This window comes from Hippopotamus amphibius, chromosome 17 (assembly GCF_030028045.1).
Source record: "Hippopotamus amphibius kiboko isolate mHipAmp2 chromosome 17, mHipAmp2.hap2, whole genome shotgun sequence".
In the NCBI taxonomy this organism is placed as follows: domain Eukaryota; kingdom Metazoa; phylum Chordata; class Mammalia; order Artiodactyla; family Hippopotamidae; genus Hippopotamus; species Hippopotamus amphibius.
In genome coordinates, this window is record NC_080202.1 from 46047778 (window position 1) to 46063651 (window position 15874).

At 37.3% G+C, this 15874-nt stretch overlaps 2 protein-coding genes across 3 annotated transcripts in view; both read right to left on the minus strand.

Annotated features, from left to right (window-relative positions):
* The window catches only part of LOC130839970 (RAD52 motif-containing protein 1-like), a 371059-nt gene that overhangs the window by 157520 nt on the left and 197665 nt on the right, over positions 1 to 15874 (minus strand). The window lies entirely within an intron of this gene.
* Positions 1 to 15874, minus strand: part of LOC130840237 (EF-hand calcium-binding domain-containing protein 13-like) — a 162482-nt gene that overhangs the window by 102689 nt on the left and 43919 nt on the right. Inside the window, 2 exon segments of the mRNA XM_057715538.1 lie at positions 1229 to 1363; positions 3216 to 3710. Coding sequence (XP_057571521.1) covers positions 1229 to 1363; positions 3216 to 3710 — 630 coding nt within the window.

The following is a 15874-nucleotide window of genomic DNA, read 5'->3' on the forward strand; positions in this document are numbered from 1 at the left end:
GATAAGCAGAAGAAAGGGATGAATAATTTTAGTAGCACTTACTCTTTAGATTTTTTAAAATCTATTTTGTATTGAGGTAACACTGGTCTATAACATTATATGCTTCATGTGTACAACATGAAACATATAATTCTGTATACACTACAGTGTGCTCACTACCAAAAATTTAGTTTCCATCTATCACCATACAATTGATCCCCTTTACCCATTTTGTTCTACACCCAACTCTTACCTCTCTGGTAACCATTACTCTGATCTCTATTCCTTAGATTTTTAAAAAATCAAATCTTTCCTATTTGCCTTAACTAAGAAATTTTCTTTCCTATTTGCCTTAACTAAGAAATTTTGCTCAGGTTCTAATAATTCACTTCTAATGTTATTTCTGTCAGTCTTTTCCCACAATGTTGCCTCTGCCCTCTCCTCTACTGAACTTTTGCTGTGGACAATTCTTACTTAATGATAAAACAACTTTTCTAATAAAAAAAATCTTTCTTAGAAACTTAAACTCTGCCCTAAACTTAGGCTGGAGAGTGGGATATGCTATTTAATTTATAGATGCTAACTGCCTGCCTCGATTAAGTATCACTAACCCTAAATTCCCAGCTGCAGTACTCCCTCTACAGTTTAGAATCTCCAATTATTTCTCCTTGGACTCCTAGGCTATTTACTTAGAGATTTCTGAACCTCTTGGGTATTTTTGTCTTGCAAACTGAACCTCTCTTCTACAACTAGATAAGCTTTCCCCAGTACCTGTCCCACACTAGAAGGCACAGCTAGGAATAGTGATGAAGAAACTTACAGAAACTATTCTGAGATATGAAAGACCTAACCCCTCCAAACTAACCCATTAGGTCAAACTTCCCAGGAATTGTTTTTTACTACTCCCAATTTAAAAAAAAATTTATTGGAGTATAGTTGATTAACAATGTTGTATTAGTTTCTGCTGTACAGCAAAGTAAATCAGTTATACATATATCCACTCTTTTTTAGATTCTTTTCCCATATAGGTCATTACAGAGTATTAAGTAGAGTTCCCTGTGCTATACAGCAGGTCCTTATTAGTTATCTATTTTATATATGACTGCTTCCAATTTTTATATCTGTTCTTTCTGAATCTTCTTTAGAAAGGCCCATTCCATTCCCAGTTGACAGAACTTACTTCAACATTTAATACTATCACATAAAAGTATCTAATATTTTCAAAAGTTTGGTATTATCAGTCTCTCACCATTTCTAGCAGTGTCTGTCACAATCTTCTTGAACTCTTTATCTGATAAATTAATTCCTATTGAAGGCAAAATGGACTGAAGTTCTGCATCAATGTAATTTTCTCAGAGTTTATTGATAGCTTCACAGACATTTCCTAAATAATCAAAATGTGGAGGACTATTCAGCAACATAATTTATGTGTCTTAAGCAAAAATGGCAGCTAAAGAAATCAGAAATCAAGTTTTATTCACTTAATATCACCTTATAGAAGGACTGCTTTTCTCTCCATGTTTCTCTTGTATCTTACATTATACTTTCTCTTATAGCTCAAATACAAAACCATCTTGAAATTCTATATACATTTATAAACTACTTGTTTGGAGGAACAGCCTGCTCTAGTGGCCCAGCCAATGAAGCTTGGTTCTGATTAAAACATAACGAATGAGATCAAAACACCAATGTGTTTTGTTTAAATTCCAAGATTTCAAACAAAAATTGAGTTCTTTCCCTTCCTATCACTTTACCCTACCATGTTTTCAGTTCACAACCTTCAAAATTATAAAATCCTAGCAGACACACATGGCTATCATGAACCTCCTAATATGGTGTACTGAGATGGGCAAAATATCTCCCTGTTGTATTCTGGCCAAAATTCACACCCTGAACTTATTCATGAAGAATTATAAGGAAACCCAAAATGAGGGACATTATACAAAACAACTAGTCAATACTCTTCCAAAGTGTCAAGATCATGAAAGAGTGAAAAACAATCCCAGATTGAAGGAGACTAAGGACACATGGCAACTGAATGTAATAGGTGATCCTGGATCAGAAGAAGGACATTAATGGAAAAACTGACAAATTTTGAATAAGGTCCTTAGATTAGTAAATATTGTTGTATCAGTGTTAATTTCCCGGTTTAGATAATAGTACTGTGGTTATACAAGATCTTAACACCTGGGAACACTAGATGAAGAGTATGTAGAAAAGTTTTTATTGTATTTTTGTGTAATTTTTATGAATTTAAAATTATTTCATAATGAAAAGTTAAAAATGTTTTTTAAATGTAAATCAAGTGACAGTCACGGTGACATCATTTGATTTTAGTGACACCAGTAAGGTAGATAACCACTTTCTTCCACAGCCTATTACTCTATTATTCCTTTAACCAGGAATTCCTACGGAAGTAAAAAAACTCAGAAATGAGGTACAGAGTAAAAGCAGTGCATCGGTAAAGGAATCAATAAACATCTTTATGCCTCCTTACTAGATCACACTCTTTTTTCTTAATTTTTCTGAGTTATTTAAAGTATGCATTAGTGTATAAGAATCACTAATTATTCACAAAGCATTTATTCTAACAATTACATTCAGTACTAAATACAATTTTTTTAAAGGCCAATAAGTTTCTTTAAAGAAAATAAATATAACAAGTAACCAGCTGAGGCCTACAGGAAGGAGTGTTTTACTGGGTTCCCTACACAGTACTTCTATGATATTAGTAGCACAAAAGGGGAAAACATATACTGGTGGAGAAGGCACTGCTTATCTTTGAGGGATCTGAGATGTGTAAGTACTATTTTCTCTTGATATTCCCACATTCATAAGAGAGAATACCTGAAGTACTGTGGATATCATAAATTTAAATTATGAAACTCTGAGAAAAAATTTCACATAGGCTTCATACATACTTGGTTAAGTAAATGACCAAAAAAAAAAAAAGCATTTCCAAAGGAAAATAGGCTCTCTACTTTCTAGGGAACTTGAGTGACTCCAATTAATCACTGAATAAGCTTCTCAGCCAAAGTTAGGCCCTGCCAAAATGGAGCATCTGGAAAGGAACTACCATCAAAACCACAATATTGTATCCATTGGCCTATATACCAGAAGTGGTGGTTACCCAGAGTATTGACAATTGAAATGCCTACAACTATCTAATAACTGCTTAATTCAGCTCATTTCTGTAATGACTCAAGGACCTAGATGTTGACTTATATATATGATACTGACCCAGAGAATTAATTGCTGTTTTTCCTTAGATGGAATATGTTTTAGAAGGCTGGAATGCCTTCTCGCAGCTGGCTTCTGAAGTTTTGGGATACTTAAAATATCACTTTTATCCAGGGACTTTTTCAGGCTTGTAACACTCTTCAAGTTTTATGGTTTAGACTCTGAGTCATGAATTTCAACCTTCTCTGAACTTCTCTTAAAGTTTATGCCATCCTTTGAACATGGTTCCTGGAATTCTACATCACTGCTATCAACATCATCCTGGAATTTTCCTAACTGCAAAATATTTTCTGATCTTTTAAATTCAAGGTCATCACTCTCCTTCATAATTTTATGACTTTGGAGGCTCTTTGTATTTAACTTTTGAGATAATGATGATTCAGGTAGCCTGGAAGATAAAATGCTTTTCTTCCTATATTGTGGATAGTATCCTGATACATTTGATAACTTTCTTGAAGTAGCTTCATCCAAGGTTGTTCCTTCCATAATTGCTAACCAAGAAAAACATATTCCATTATTTCATTCACCTGTACAATTTGTAATGCTTTTTAAAAAATAATACCTAAGTCCTCATTAAAGCTGTTCAACTCGAGGATGGAAGATGCCTTAGAGGTCTGGGACGGGGAGGGTGGGGGGACTCGAGGGAGGGTGGGGGGGAGTCGAGGGAGGGAAGGGAATATGGGGATATGTGTATAAAAACAGATGATTGAACTTGGTGTACCCCCAAAAAATAAAATAAAATAAAATAAAATAAAATAAAATAAAATAAAATAAAATAAAATAAAATAAGAAAATAAAAAAAAAAAAAAGAAATTACCAGTTGCTTAAATACATAAGATGAAGTTAGTAATTTGAAAAAACTAATAGTGCTGATGACTGAAAGATTAATTATTAACTAGGTTAAATATAATCTTCTGGTTTAATATAGTTAAATACTTCCATCCAAAGCTATTCATAGTAACACTAAATCTAAAGTGATAGCCTACTGAAGTGCATGGTTCCCATTCCCTACTCCTTCCCAGTTTAGAAAGATAATAGACATAAGCTAATTCAGATACAAAACCCTTAGTTATGAGGGTGCAGAACTATGAAGAAGTTATAAAAGGAATTTTTTTGTTTATAAAGTTAGAATACTTTATAAATAAAATGATACTCTCCAAAAATAAGAGAATAAAATAATTACTCTGCTAAAGATTCTCAGCACTTGTGCGGGGAAAATAACTTCATATATAAAATAACATTTTTAGAAACATATTAATACAATGTCATACAAAATGAAATTTTGTTCATTTACAAAATTCATCTCATGGCTCAGAATAGTACCTTACATTTGCATAACATATTTTAAAGTATTTCAAGTGTTATAATGCTTGATCCTCAAAACCACTCCATGAGATCGTCAAGCTCCTATAAAATCAAAGAAAACAAGAGACTTCCAGCAGAGTAGCAATACAATCTTGACTATGAGGACATTTCATTAAGATAAAAAGAAAAGTTTTTTAGCTTAGTCTGTATTACAATGAACAACTGAAGGAAAATATTTAGATTTTAAAGGTCTGGAAATTTTTTATATTAATCTTTCTTAATTGACATATAACATTGTATTAGTTTTATGTATAAAAAGTCTAGAAATCTGAGGCTTCCTAGGTGGCGCAGTGGTTAAGAATCCACCTGCCAAAGCAGGAGACACAGGTTCGATCCCTGCTCCAGGAAGATCCCACATGCCACGGAGCAACTTAGCCCATGTGCCAAAAAAAAAAAAAAAAAAAGTCTAGAAATCCTTAAAGATGATGACATTGATCTCCAAGTGTTATCTATCAAAGAGAAATAGAGTAAAAAAATAAAATCTTTGACATTTCTACTCTGGGCCAAGACACTGCAACAGGAACTAACTCTACCCTCCAACCTTAAGCAACTAAAACACTGGACAAGATATGTGAAAAAGAATGTTTTCAGACATTGGACAATAGGCAGCACAGGACAGTAATCCTTTAAAGACAGGTAACAAATAAGCTGAGCCCTACCACTGCACCAGCTTACTGTCTAGACAGAGTTTCCATTCTACATCACAGGAAAGTTCACACCTGAACCAAGCCCGCTGGTCTGAATGAGTAGAGGTAAGAGATTAGGAAGGCCAAGGAGGCTAGAATATGAGAGCAGAGAGAACTGCTGAGCTCTGGAGATCAGTAGAGGGGTCCACTTGAATCTTTGGCTGAGTATTGATCTGCACAGATATGAGAGGATATGACCCAAGAACAAGGAAAGAATTACCAGAAAATGGTAGGTAGAAAAATTCCTGTATCTCACTGAGAATTGAGAATAATTTGTGATCTCAGCAGCCCAAACAGAAAGATCTCATAATATATGGAAGTCTAGCAGACTCATCTAAAGAATTCTGCCTTTAGTAGTAGAGCTAAATTAGATTAAAAACTGCTCTGAGATCATCCTTCAAAAACTTTAAAAAGCAAGGTTCGGGGGGGAGAAAAGATGGCGGCAAAGTAGAGGGATGTGGAATGCATCCCTCTCCACAGATGCATTGGGAATTCACCAAAAGATGCAATAATTCCCACAGAGAACCAACTGAACACCAGCAGACGACCTTGGACACCAGAAAGAACCACAAGGATCCCGACATAACTGGTAGGGAGGCATCTACGATGACTCAAAGAAGGGGAAGCTGCTGCGCTGTAGCAGATGGGAGGGAGTGAGAAACACATGGAGGGTCGGCACCACAGCTCAGTGTTCCTGGACTGAAACGTCGATTCACAGCTGAACAGAGGGTCCGGGAGTGGGAGCGTGGGAACCAGAGAGCTGGTTCAGGGTGAGAGAAATTGTTGCCAGTAAGGTGACGGACCGAGAGGACAGGAGGGAAGAGGTCTGTGGCGAGGAGTGCCTGCCCCTGAGAGCTGCCTGGTCATGATGGCAGCTGGATGCTGCAGGCTCACGGGAGGCAGGGAGGAGCTGCGGGCATAGCCTCTCTCTCTCTCTTTCGGTGCCTGCACTGGGCAGTGCAGGGACCCCTGTGGGCCACCTAAGGCACTCAGGGATAACAGGGACCCTCAGGCCCTCGGGCGGGGCTAGCTTAAAACCCCTTGGAATGCTGGCAGCAGGGAGGCTGCTGAGAACAAAGAAGCCCGGAGAGAGGCCTAACTCCAAGATATTCTATTTACACCTGAGCCACTGGCGTCCCTCTGCAACAGACACCTCCAAGCCCGACTGAAACAACAGTGTGCCACGGCTCACTGACTCCCAGGGGAAGGAGCCACCAGTGTACCCTCTCCCTCCCCACACACCAACGCTTACAGACGAACAATAAAGGAAGCTCTGCTGGTCACAGAAGAATACAAAAAACCCAAGGCAAGCAGAAGGACACTTACAGCTGATACTCTAAGGAAACACAAATATTAGTATCAATTCTATTTAACCAGTCTATTCTGGGATCAGTTCTGGCTTTTTTGTTTCTTTGTTTCCTTTATTAATTACAATCTTAGTCCTAAGGGATTTACAAGTTTTATAACATTTTTTTAATTCTATTTTTTATTCTATTTTTATTTTTTTTCCTTTTTATATACTTCTATTTCTAGCTAAGTTTTTGGTAGTACAGACTATATATCTCTCCTACCTGCCTTTCATCTCTATCTTTTATACATTTCTATTCCTTTCTTTTTCTTTGCATATTTCCAGTCACACTACGCTCTTCTGTTCCTGTCTTCCATCCATTTTTAGTTTATTTTATCTTAACGTACTTATAAGCAACACTATTGATCTGCTCAGACTCCTTGCTCTATTCTCCAGATGACACACCGCCTTGGTACTTAATATTAGGTTTTTGTCTTTATCGTAGTTCTTAGTACAATTGTCTAATTTCATTCTGAGAATCTCCATTCTGTCTGGTGGTACTCTAGCTCTTTTTGATATTTGATCCTAGCTTACAATATCTCCCTGGATTAGCGTTTGTATGGCTAAGGTGTTATTTCTTTGTTTGTTCTTGCTTTTGTTTCTGTTTTGTTCGGTTTTGGTTTTCAATTTCTGTTGGGTTTCTCTTTGAATATCTGATAGCATACTGGGGTTCTTCTGTCAGGTCTTTCCAGAGCCTTATGTCCTAATAGATTCAATAATTGTGTGTCTTATACATGTATGTGTTTCCTAGACTTAGTATTTGTTTAACCCAACAATCGGACATTAGTCTGGGGCTTGGACAGTCTTCTATAAACACCTCTATCGCTGGGACAAGCAACCCCAGAACTTTGGACTACCATGAGGAAACAAAGAAACACCATGCAGGCAAAGGAGCAGGAAAAAAACCCACAAGACCAAATAAATGAGGAGGAAATAGGACAAATGCATGAAAAAGAATTCAGAGTAATGATAGTAAAAATGATACAAAATATCAATAACAAAATAGAGAAAGTACAAGAAACAGTTCATAAGAACTCAGAAAAACAAACAGCAATGGATAACAAAATTACTGAAACTAAAAATATTCTAGATGGTATAACCAGCAGAATGACTGAGACAGAAGAACGAATAAGTGAGTTGGAAGATAGAATGGGGGAAATAACTGCCACAGAGCAGGAAAAAGAAAAAAGAATAAAAAGATTAGAAGACAGTCTCAGAGACCTCAGGGATAACATTAAGCACAGCAACATTCGCATTATAGGCATCCCAGAAGAAGAAGAAAACAAGAAAGGGTCTGAGAAAATATTTCAAGAGGTTAGAGTGGAAAACTTTCCCAACATGGGAAAGGAAATAATTAACCAAGTCCAAGAAGCACAGAGAGTCCCATACAGAATAAACCCAAGGAGAAATACGCCAAGGCACATATTAATCAAACTAATGACAATTCAACACAAAGAAAAAATATTAAAAGCAGCAAAAGAAATGCAACAAATAACATATAAGGGAAAACCCATAAGGATAACAGCTGATCTCTCTGCAGAAACTCTGCAGGCCAGAAGGGAGTGGCAGGATATACTGAAAGTCCTGAAAGAGAGAAACCTACAGCCAAGAATACTCTACCCAGCAAGATTCAGATTCAACAGAGAAATTAAAAACTTTACAGACAAGCAAAAGTTAAGAGAACTCAGCACCACCAAACCAACCTTACAACTGCAGCCAAACAATTGCTAAAGGAATTTTTCTAAGCAGGAAATACAAGAGAAGGAAAAGACCTATAAAAACAAACCCAAAACAATTAAGAAAATGGTAATTGGAACACACATGTCAATAATCACCTTAAGTGTAAATGGATTAAATGCTTCAACCAAAAGACACAGACTGGCTGAATGGATACAAAAACAAGACCCTTCTATATGCTGTCTACAAGAAACCCACTTCAGACCAAGGGACACACATAGACTGAAAGTGATGGGATGGAAAAAGATATTCCATGCAAATGGAAGTCAAAAGAAAGCTGGAGTAGCAATACTCATATCAGACAAATTAGACTTTAAAGTAAAGACTATTACAAGAGACAAGGAAGGACACTGCATAATGATCAAGCGATCCATTCAAGAAGAACATGTAACAATTGTAAATATCTATGCACCCAACATAGGAGCACCTCAATACATAAGGCAAATGCTAACAGCTATAAAAGGGGAAAACGACAGTAACACAATAATAGTGGGAGACTTGAACACCCCACTGACATTAATGGATAGATCATCCAAACAGAAAATAAATAACACACAAGTTCTAAATGACACATTAGACCATCTCAACTTAATTGATATTTATAGGACATTCCATCCAAAAACTACAGAACACACTTTCTTCTCAAGTGCACACGGAACATTCTCCAGGATAGATCACACCTTGGGTCACAAATCAAGCCTCGGCAAATTTTAAAAAACTGAAATCATGTCAAGCATTTTCTCTGACCACAATGCCATGAGACTAGATATCAATTACAGGAAAAAAACTGTAAAAGATACAAACACATGGAGACTAAATAATGTGCTATTAAACAACAAAGAAATCACTGAAGAAATCAATGAGGAAATCAAAAAATACCCAGAAACAACTGACAATGAAAACACAACAACCCAAAACCTATGGGATGCAGCAAAAGCAGTTCTATGAGGGAAGTTTATAACAATACACTCCTAACTCAAGAAATAAGAAAAATATTGAATAAACAACCTAACCTTACATCTAAAACAATTAGAGAAAGAAGAACAAAAAAAAACCCAAAGTGAGAAGGAAAGAAATCATAAAGATCAGAGCAGAAATAAATGAAAAAAAAAAAAAACAAAGGAAACAAGAGCAATGATCAATAAAACTAAAAGCTGGTTCTTTGAGAAGATAAACAAAATTGATAAACCATTAGCCAAACTTATCAGGAAAAAAAGGGAGAAGATGCAAACCAACAGAATTAGAAATGAAAAAGGAGAAGTAACAACTGACACCACAGAAATACAAAAGATCGTGAGAGACTACTACAAGCAACTATATGCCAATAAACTGGATAACCTGGAAGAAATGGATACATTCTTAGAAAAGTACAATCCTCCAAGAATAAACCAGGAAGAAACAGAAAATATGAGCAGAACAATCACAAGTATGGAAATTGAGACTGTGATTAAAAATCTCCCAACACACAAAAGCCCAGGGCCAGATGGATTCACAGGAGAATTCTATCAAGCATTTCAAGAAGAGCTAAGACCTATCCTCAAACTCTTCCAAAATATAGCCGAAGGAGGAACACTCCCAAACTCATTCTACGAGGCCACCATGACCCTAATACCAAAACCAAGCAAAGGTGTCACACAAAAAAAGGAAATTACAGGCCAATATCACTGATCAATATAGACGCAAAAATCCTCAACAAAATACTAGCTAACAGAATCCACCAGCACATTCAAAAGATCATACACCATGATCAAGTGGGGTTTATCCCTGGAATGCAAGGATTCTTCAATATATGCAAATCAATCAAAGTGATACATCATATTAACAAATTGAAGGATAAAAACCATATGATCATCTCAATAGATGCAGAAAAAGCTTTTGACAAAATTCAACATCCATTTATGATAAAAACTCCCCAGAAAATGGGCATAGAAGGAAATTACCTCAACATAATAAAAGCCATATATGAGAAACCAACAGCCAACATCATTCTAAATGGGGAAAAACTGAAAGAATTCCCTCTAAGAACAGGAACAAGACAAGGGTGTCCACTCTCACCACTGTTATTCAACATAGTTTTGGAAGTTTTACCACAGCATTCAGAGAAGAAAAAGAAATAAAAAGAATACAAATTGGAAAAGAAGAAGTCAAATTGTCACTCTTTGCTGATGACATGATATTATACATAGAAAACCCTAAAGACTCTACCAGACAACTGCTAGCACTCATTGATGAATTTAGTAAAGTAGCAGGATACAAAATTAATGCACAGAAATCTCTTGCATTCCTATACACTAACAACAGAAGAGCAGAAAGAGAAATGAAGGAAACTCTCCCATTTACCACTGCAACAAAAAGAATAAAATACCTAGGAATAAACCTGCCTAAGGAGGCAAAAGACCTGTATGCAGAAAACTGTAAGATACTGATGAAAGAAATCAAAGACGACACAAACAGATGGAGGGACATACCATGTTCCTGGATGGGAAGAATCAACATAGTGAAAATGACTGTACTACCCAAAGCAATTTACAGATTCAATGCAATCCCAATCAAATTACCAATGGCATTTTTCACAGAACTAGAGCAAGAAATCTTACGATTTGTATGGAAACGCAAAAGACCCCGAATAGCCAAAGCAATCTTGAGAAGGAAAAATGGAGTTGGTGGAATCAGGCTTCCTGACTTCAAACTATACTACGAGGCCATAGTGATCAAGACAGTATGGTACTGGCACAAAAATAGAAAGGAAGACCAATGGAATAGAATAGAGAACTCAGAGGTTAGCCCAAACATATATGGGCACCTTATCTTTGACAAAGGAGGCACGAATATACAATGGAAAAAAGACAGCCTCTTCAATAAGTGGTGCTGGGAAAATTGGACAGCAACATGTAAAAGAATGAAATTAGAACACTTCCTAACACCATACACAAAAGTAAACTCCAAATGGGTTAAAGACCTACATGTAAGGCCAGACACTATAAAACTCCTAGAGGAAAACATAGGCAGAACACTCTATGACATACATCAAAGCAAGATCCTTTTTGACCCGCCTCCTAGAATCATGGAAATAAAATCAAGAATAAACAAATGGGACCTCATGAAACTTAAAAGCTTTTGCACAGTGAAAGAAACCATAAACAAGACTAAAAGGCAACCCTCAGAATGGGAAAAAATAGTTGCCTACCAAACAATGGAAAAAGGATTAACCTCCAAAATATACAAGCAGCTCATGCAGCTTAAGACCAAAACAGCAAATAACCCAATCCACAAATGGGCAGAAGACCTAAATAGACATTTCTCCAAAGAAGACATACAGATGGCCAACAAACATATGAAAAGATGCTCAACATCACTCATCATCAGAGAAATGCAAGTCAAAGTCACAATGAGGTATCACCTCACACCGATCAGAATGGCCATCATCACAAAATCTGTAAACAACAAATGTTGGAGAGGGTGCAGATAAAAGGGAACTCTCCTGCACTGTTGGTGGGAATGTAAGTTGGTACAGCCACTATGGAAAACAATTTGGAGGTTCCTTCAAAAACTACAAATAGAACTACCATATGATCCAGTAATCCCACTCCTGGGCACATACCCAAAGAAAACCATAACCCCAAAAGAAACATGTACCATCATGTTTATTGCAGCACTGTTTACAATAGCCAGGACATGGAAGCAACCTAAATGCCCATCAGCAAATGAATGGATAAAGAAGGTGTGGCATATATATACAATGGAATATTACTCAGCTATAAAAAGGGATGAGATGGAGCTATATGTAATGAGGTGGATAGACCTACAGTCTGTCATAGAGAGTGAAGTAAGTCAGAAAGAGAAAGACAAATATTGTATGCTAACTCACATATACGGAATCTAAAAATGGTACTGATGAACTCAGTGACAAGAACAAGGACGCAGGTGCAGAGAATGGACTGGAGAACTCGAGGTTTGGGAGGGGGCGGGGGGTGAAGGGGAAGCTGAGATGAAGCGAGAGAGTAGCACAGACATATATATACTACCAACTGTAAAATAGATAGCCAGTGGGAAGTTGTTGTATAACAAAGGGAGTTCAACTTGAGGATGGAAGATGCCTTAGAGGACTGGGATGGGGAGGGTGGGGGGGACTCGAGGGAGGGTGGGGGGGGAGTCAAGGGAGGGAGGGAATACAGGGATATGTGTATAAAAACAGATGATTGAACTTGGTGTACCCCCCAAAAAAATAAAATAAAAAAAAATTAATGCGCAGAAATCTCTTGCATTCCTATACACTAACAACAAAAGAGCAGAAAGAGAAATTAAGGAAACTCTCCCATTTACCACTGCAACAAAAAGAATAAAATACCTAGGAATAAACCTGTCTAAGGAGGCAAAAGATCTGTATGCAGAAAACTATAAGATACTGATGAAAGAAATCAAAGACGACACAAACAGATGGAGGGACATACCATGTTCTTGGATTGGAAGAATCTATATTGTGAAAATGACTGTACTACCCAAAGCAATTTATAGATTAACGCAATCCCTATCAAATTACCAACAGCATTTTTCACAGAACTAGAACAAAAAATCTTACGATTTGTATGGAAACGCAAAAGACCCCGAATAGCCAAAGCAATCTTGAGAAGGAGAGATGGAGTTGGTGGAATCAGGCTTCCTGACTTCAAACTATACTACAAGGCCATAGTGATCAAGACAGTATGGTACTGGCACAAAAATAGAAAGGAAGATCAATGGAATAGAATAGAGAACTCAGAGGTAAACCCACACACATATGGGTACCTTATCTTTGACAAAGCAGGCAAGAATACACAATGGAAAAAAGACAGCCCCTTCAATAAATGGTGCTGGGAAAATTGGACAGCTACATGTAAAAGAATGAAATTAGAACACTTCCTAACACCATACACAAAAATAAACTCAACATGGATTAAAGACCTACACGTAAGGCCAGACACTATAAAACTCCTAGAGGAAAACATAGGCAGAACACTCTATGACATACATCAAAGCAAGATCCTTTTTGACCCACCTCCTAGAATCATGGAAATAAAATCAAAAATAAACACATGGGACCTAATGAAACTTAAAAGCTTTTGCACAGCAAAAGAAACCATAAACAAGACAGGAAGACAACCCTCAGAATGGCAGAAAATACTTGCCAACAAAGCAACGGACAAAGAATTAATCTCCAAACTATACAAGCAGCTCATGCAGCTTAATACCAAAAAAGAAAATAACCCAATCCACAAATGGGTGGAAGACCTAAACAGACATTTCTCCAAAGAAGACATGCAGATGGCTAACAAACACATGAAAAGATGCTCATCATCACTCATCATTAGAGAAATGCAGGTCAAAGCCACAATGAGGTATCACCTCACACAGGGCAGAATGGCCATCATCACAAAATCTAGAAACAACAAATGTTGGAGAGGGTGTGGCGAAAAGGGAACTCTCCTGAACTGTTGGTGGGAATGTAAGCTGGTACAGCCACTATGGAAAACAGTATGGAGATTCCTTAAAAAAAAACTGAAAATAGAACTACCGTATGACCCAGTAATCCCACTACTGGGCATATACCCAGAGAAAACCATAATCCAAAAAGAAACATGTACCATAATGTTCATTGCAGCACTATTTACAATAGCCAGGAAGTGGAAGCAACCTAAATGCCCATCAACAGGTGAATGGATAAAGAAGATGTGGCACAGATATACAATGGAATATTACTCAGCCATAAAAAGGAATGAAATGGAACTATATGTAATGAGGCGGATAGACCTAGAGACTGTCATACAGAGTGAAGTAAGCCAGAAAGAGAAAAACAAATACCATATGCTAAGTCATATGTATGGAATCTGAAGAAATCGTACAGATGAACCCAGTGAGAGGGCAAGAGTGGAGATGCAGATGTAGAGAATGGACTTGAGGACATGCAGCTGCGGTGGGGTGGGCTGTGGGGGGCAAAGGGGAAGCTGGAATGAAGTGAGAGAGTAGCATAGACACAGATACACTACTAACTGTAAAATAGATAGCTCGTGGGAAGTTGCTGTATAACAAAGGGAGATCGACTCGATGATGGGTGACGCTTTAGAGGGCCAGGACAGGGAGGGTGAGAAGGAGTTGTGGGAGGGAGCAGATATGGGGATATATGTATAAATACAGCTGATTCACTTTGGTGTACCTCAAAAGCTGGTACAAGAATGTAAAGCAATTACATTCCAATAAAGAGCTTAAAAAAAAAACACAATAGAGGGTAAAGGTATTATTTGGAATATGAAGAGGGAGGGTTACATGATAATTACCACTGAATAAAGAGAACTCCAGTTCTTCTGTCTCATTAAACACCTGAATCTCTGGCAAGCAAGATTATAGCCTCCAAAAAGGATATTAGAAGTTTCTTCTTTGAATACCCTGACCATCTTGAAACAGGAAAAAACCCTAAACATGGTGGTATCAAGGGTCTTCCAGGCAAACAACTCAGCCAGTTCACTCTACAGCAGGGTGTCTTAACCTCAGCAGTATTGGCATTTGGGGACAGATAATTCCTTATTGAGGGGGTCTGTCCCACGCACTGTAGGATATCTAGAAGTATGGACAAAGAATGTCACCTGCCATATCAGTAAACAAAGGATGTTGAGACCATCAAGCCATCAGCCGCTGCAGCCACCCACACGGTACACTCTGAGGGGATTCAAGACAGAGGAAAATAGGATACTGGCCCTAGATAGTTAAGATGTATATCAAAGGAATAATTTCATCAAGCCCAGACTCTTGCACCTTCCCATACATAGAAAAGCACTAAATTCATTAACTTGAGAAGTCTGTTTGTTTTTTTTTTAATTTGCAGTAATCTTTTGATATTCGATTACTTGGGGGGTTTTTTGCAAAAACTCCTATATATCCTGGTTCCTCTGTTACCTCTTTGGAACAGTCCCTCAGAGCTATCTGAGAGGCTATATTCCAGGCTTAAGTCCTCAGTAATGCCCCAAATAAAACACAATCCTCAACTTTTAGTTTGTGTATTTTTTTTCCAGTCAACAGAAGCATCCCTGGCCTCTAATCATTTAATGCTAGTAACACAAGTTGTAATGACCAAAAAACATCTCCAGATGTTGCCAAATGTTCATGGGGGAGAGAGGAGAGGAGGGAAAAAAATCCCCAAATCACCTGTGGTTAAGAATCACTACTCTACAGTGTTCAGTCCATAGTCAACTAGCTCCACTCTCAGTCTCAGAGCTTCCAAACAGCTTTTTAGTTCATTATCTCAGAGGCAGACAACCAAATATCACCAGGCATTTGGAAAACACCTCTAAAATGAAAACCATATAAGAGAAAAACACCTTGGAGGAAACAATATGAACGAAAAAGAAAAATTTTAAAAATATTACACTTAGCACAAGAGAGGATATTATGTCCATGGAACAATAGGAAGGTCCATGAAACAAGAAGAGGTCATGTTATAATAAAATACATTCAGAAGAGGGGTGGGTTCTTGGAAATTTAAAAAGTA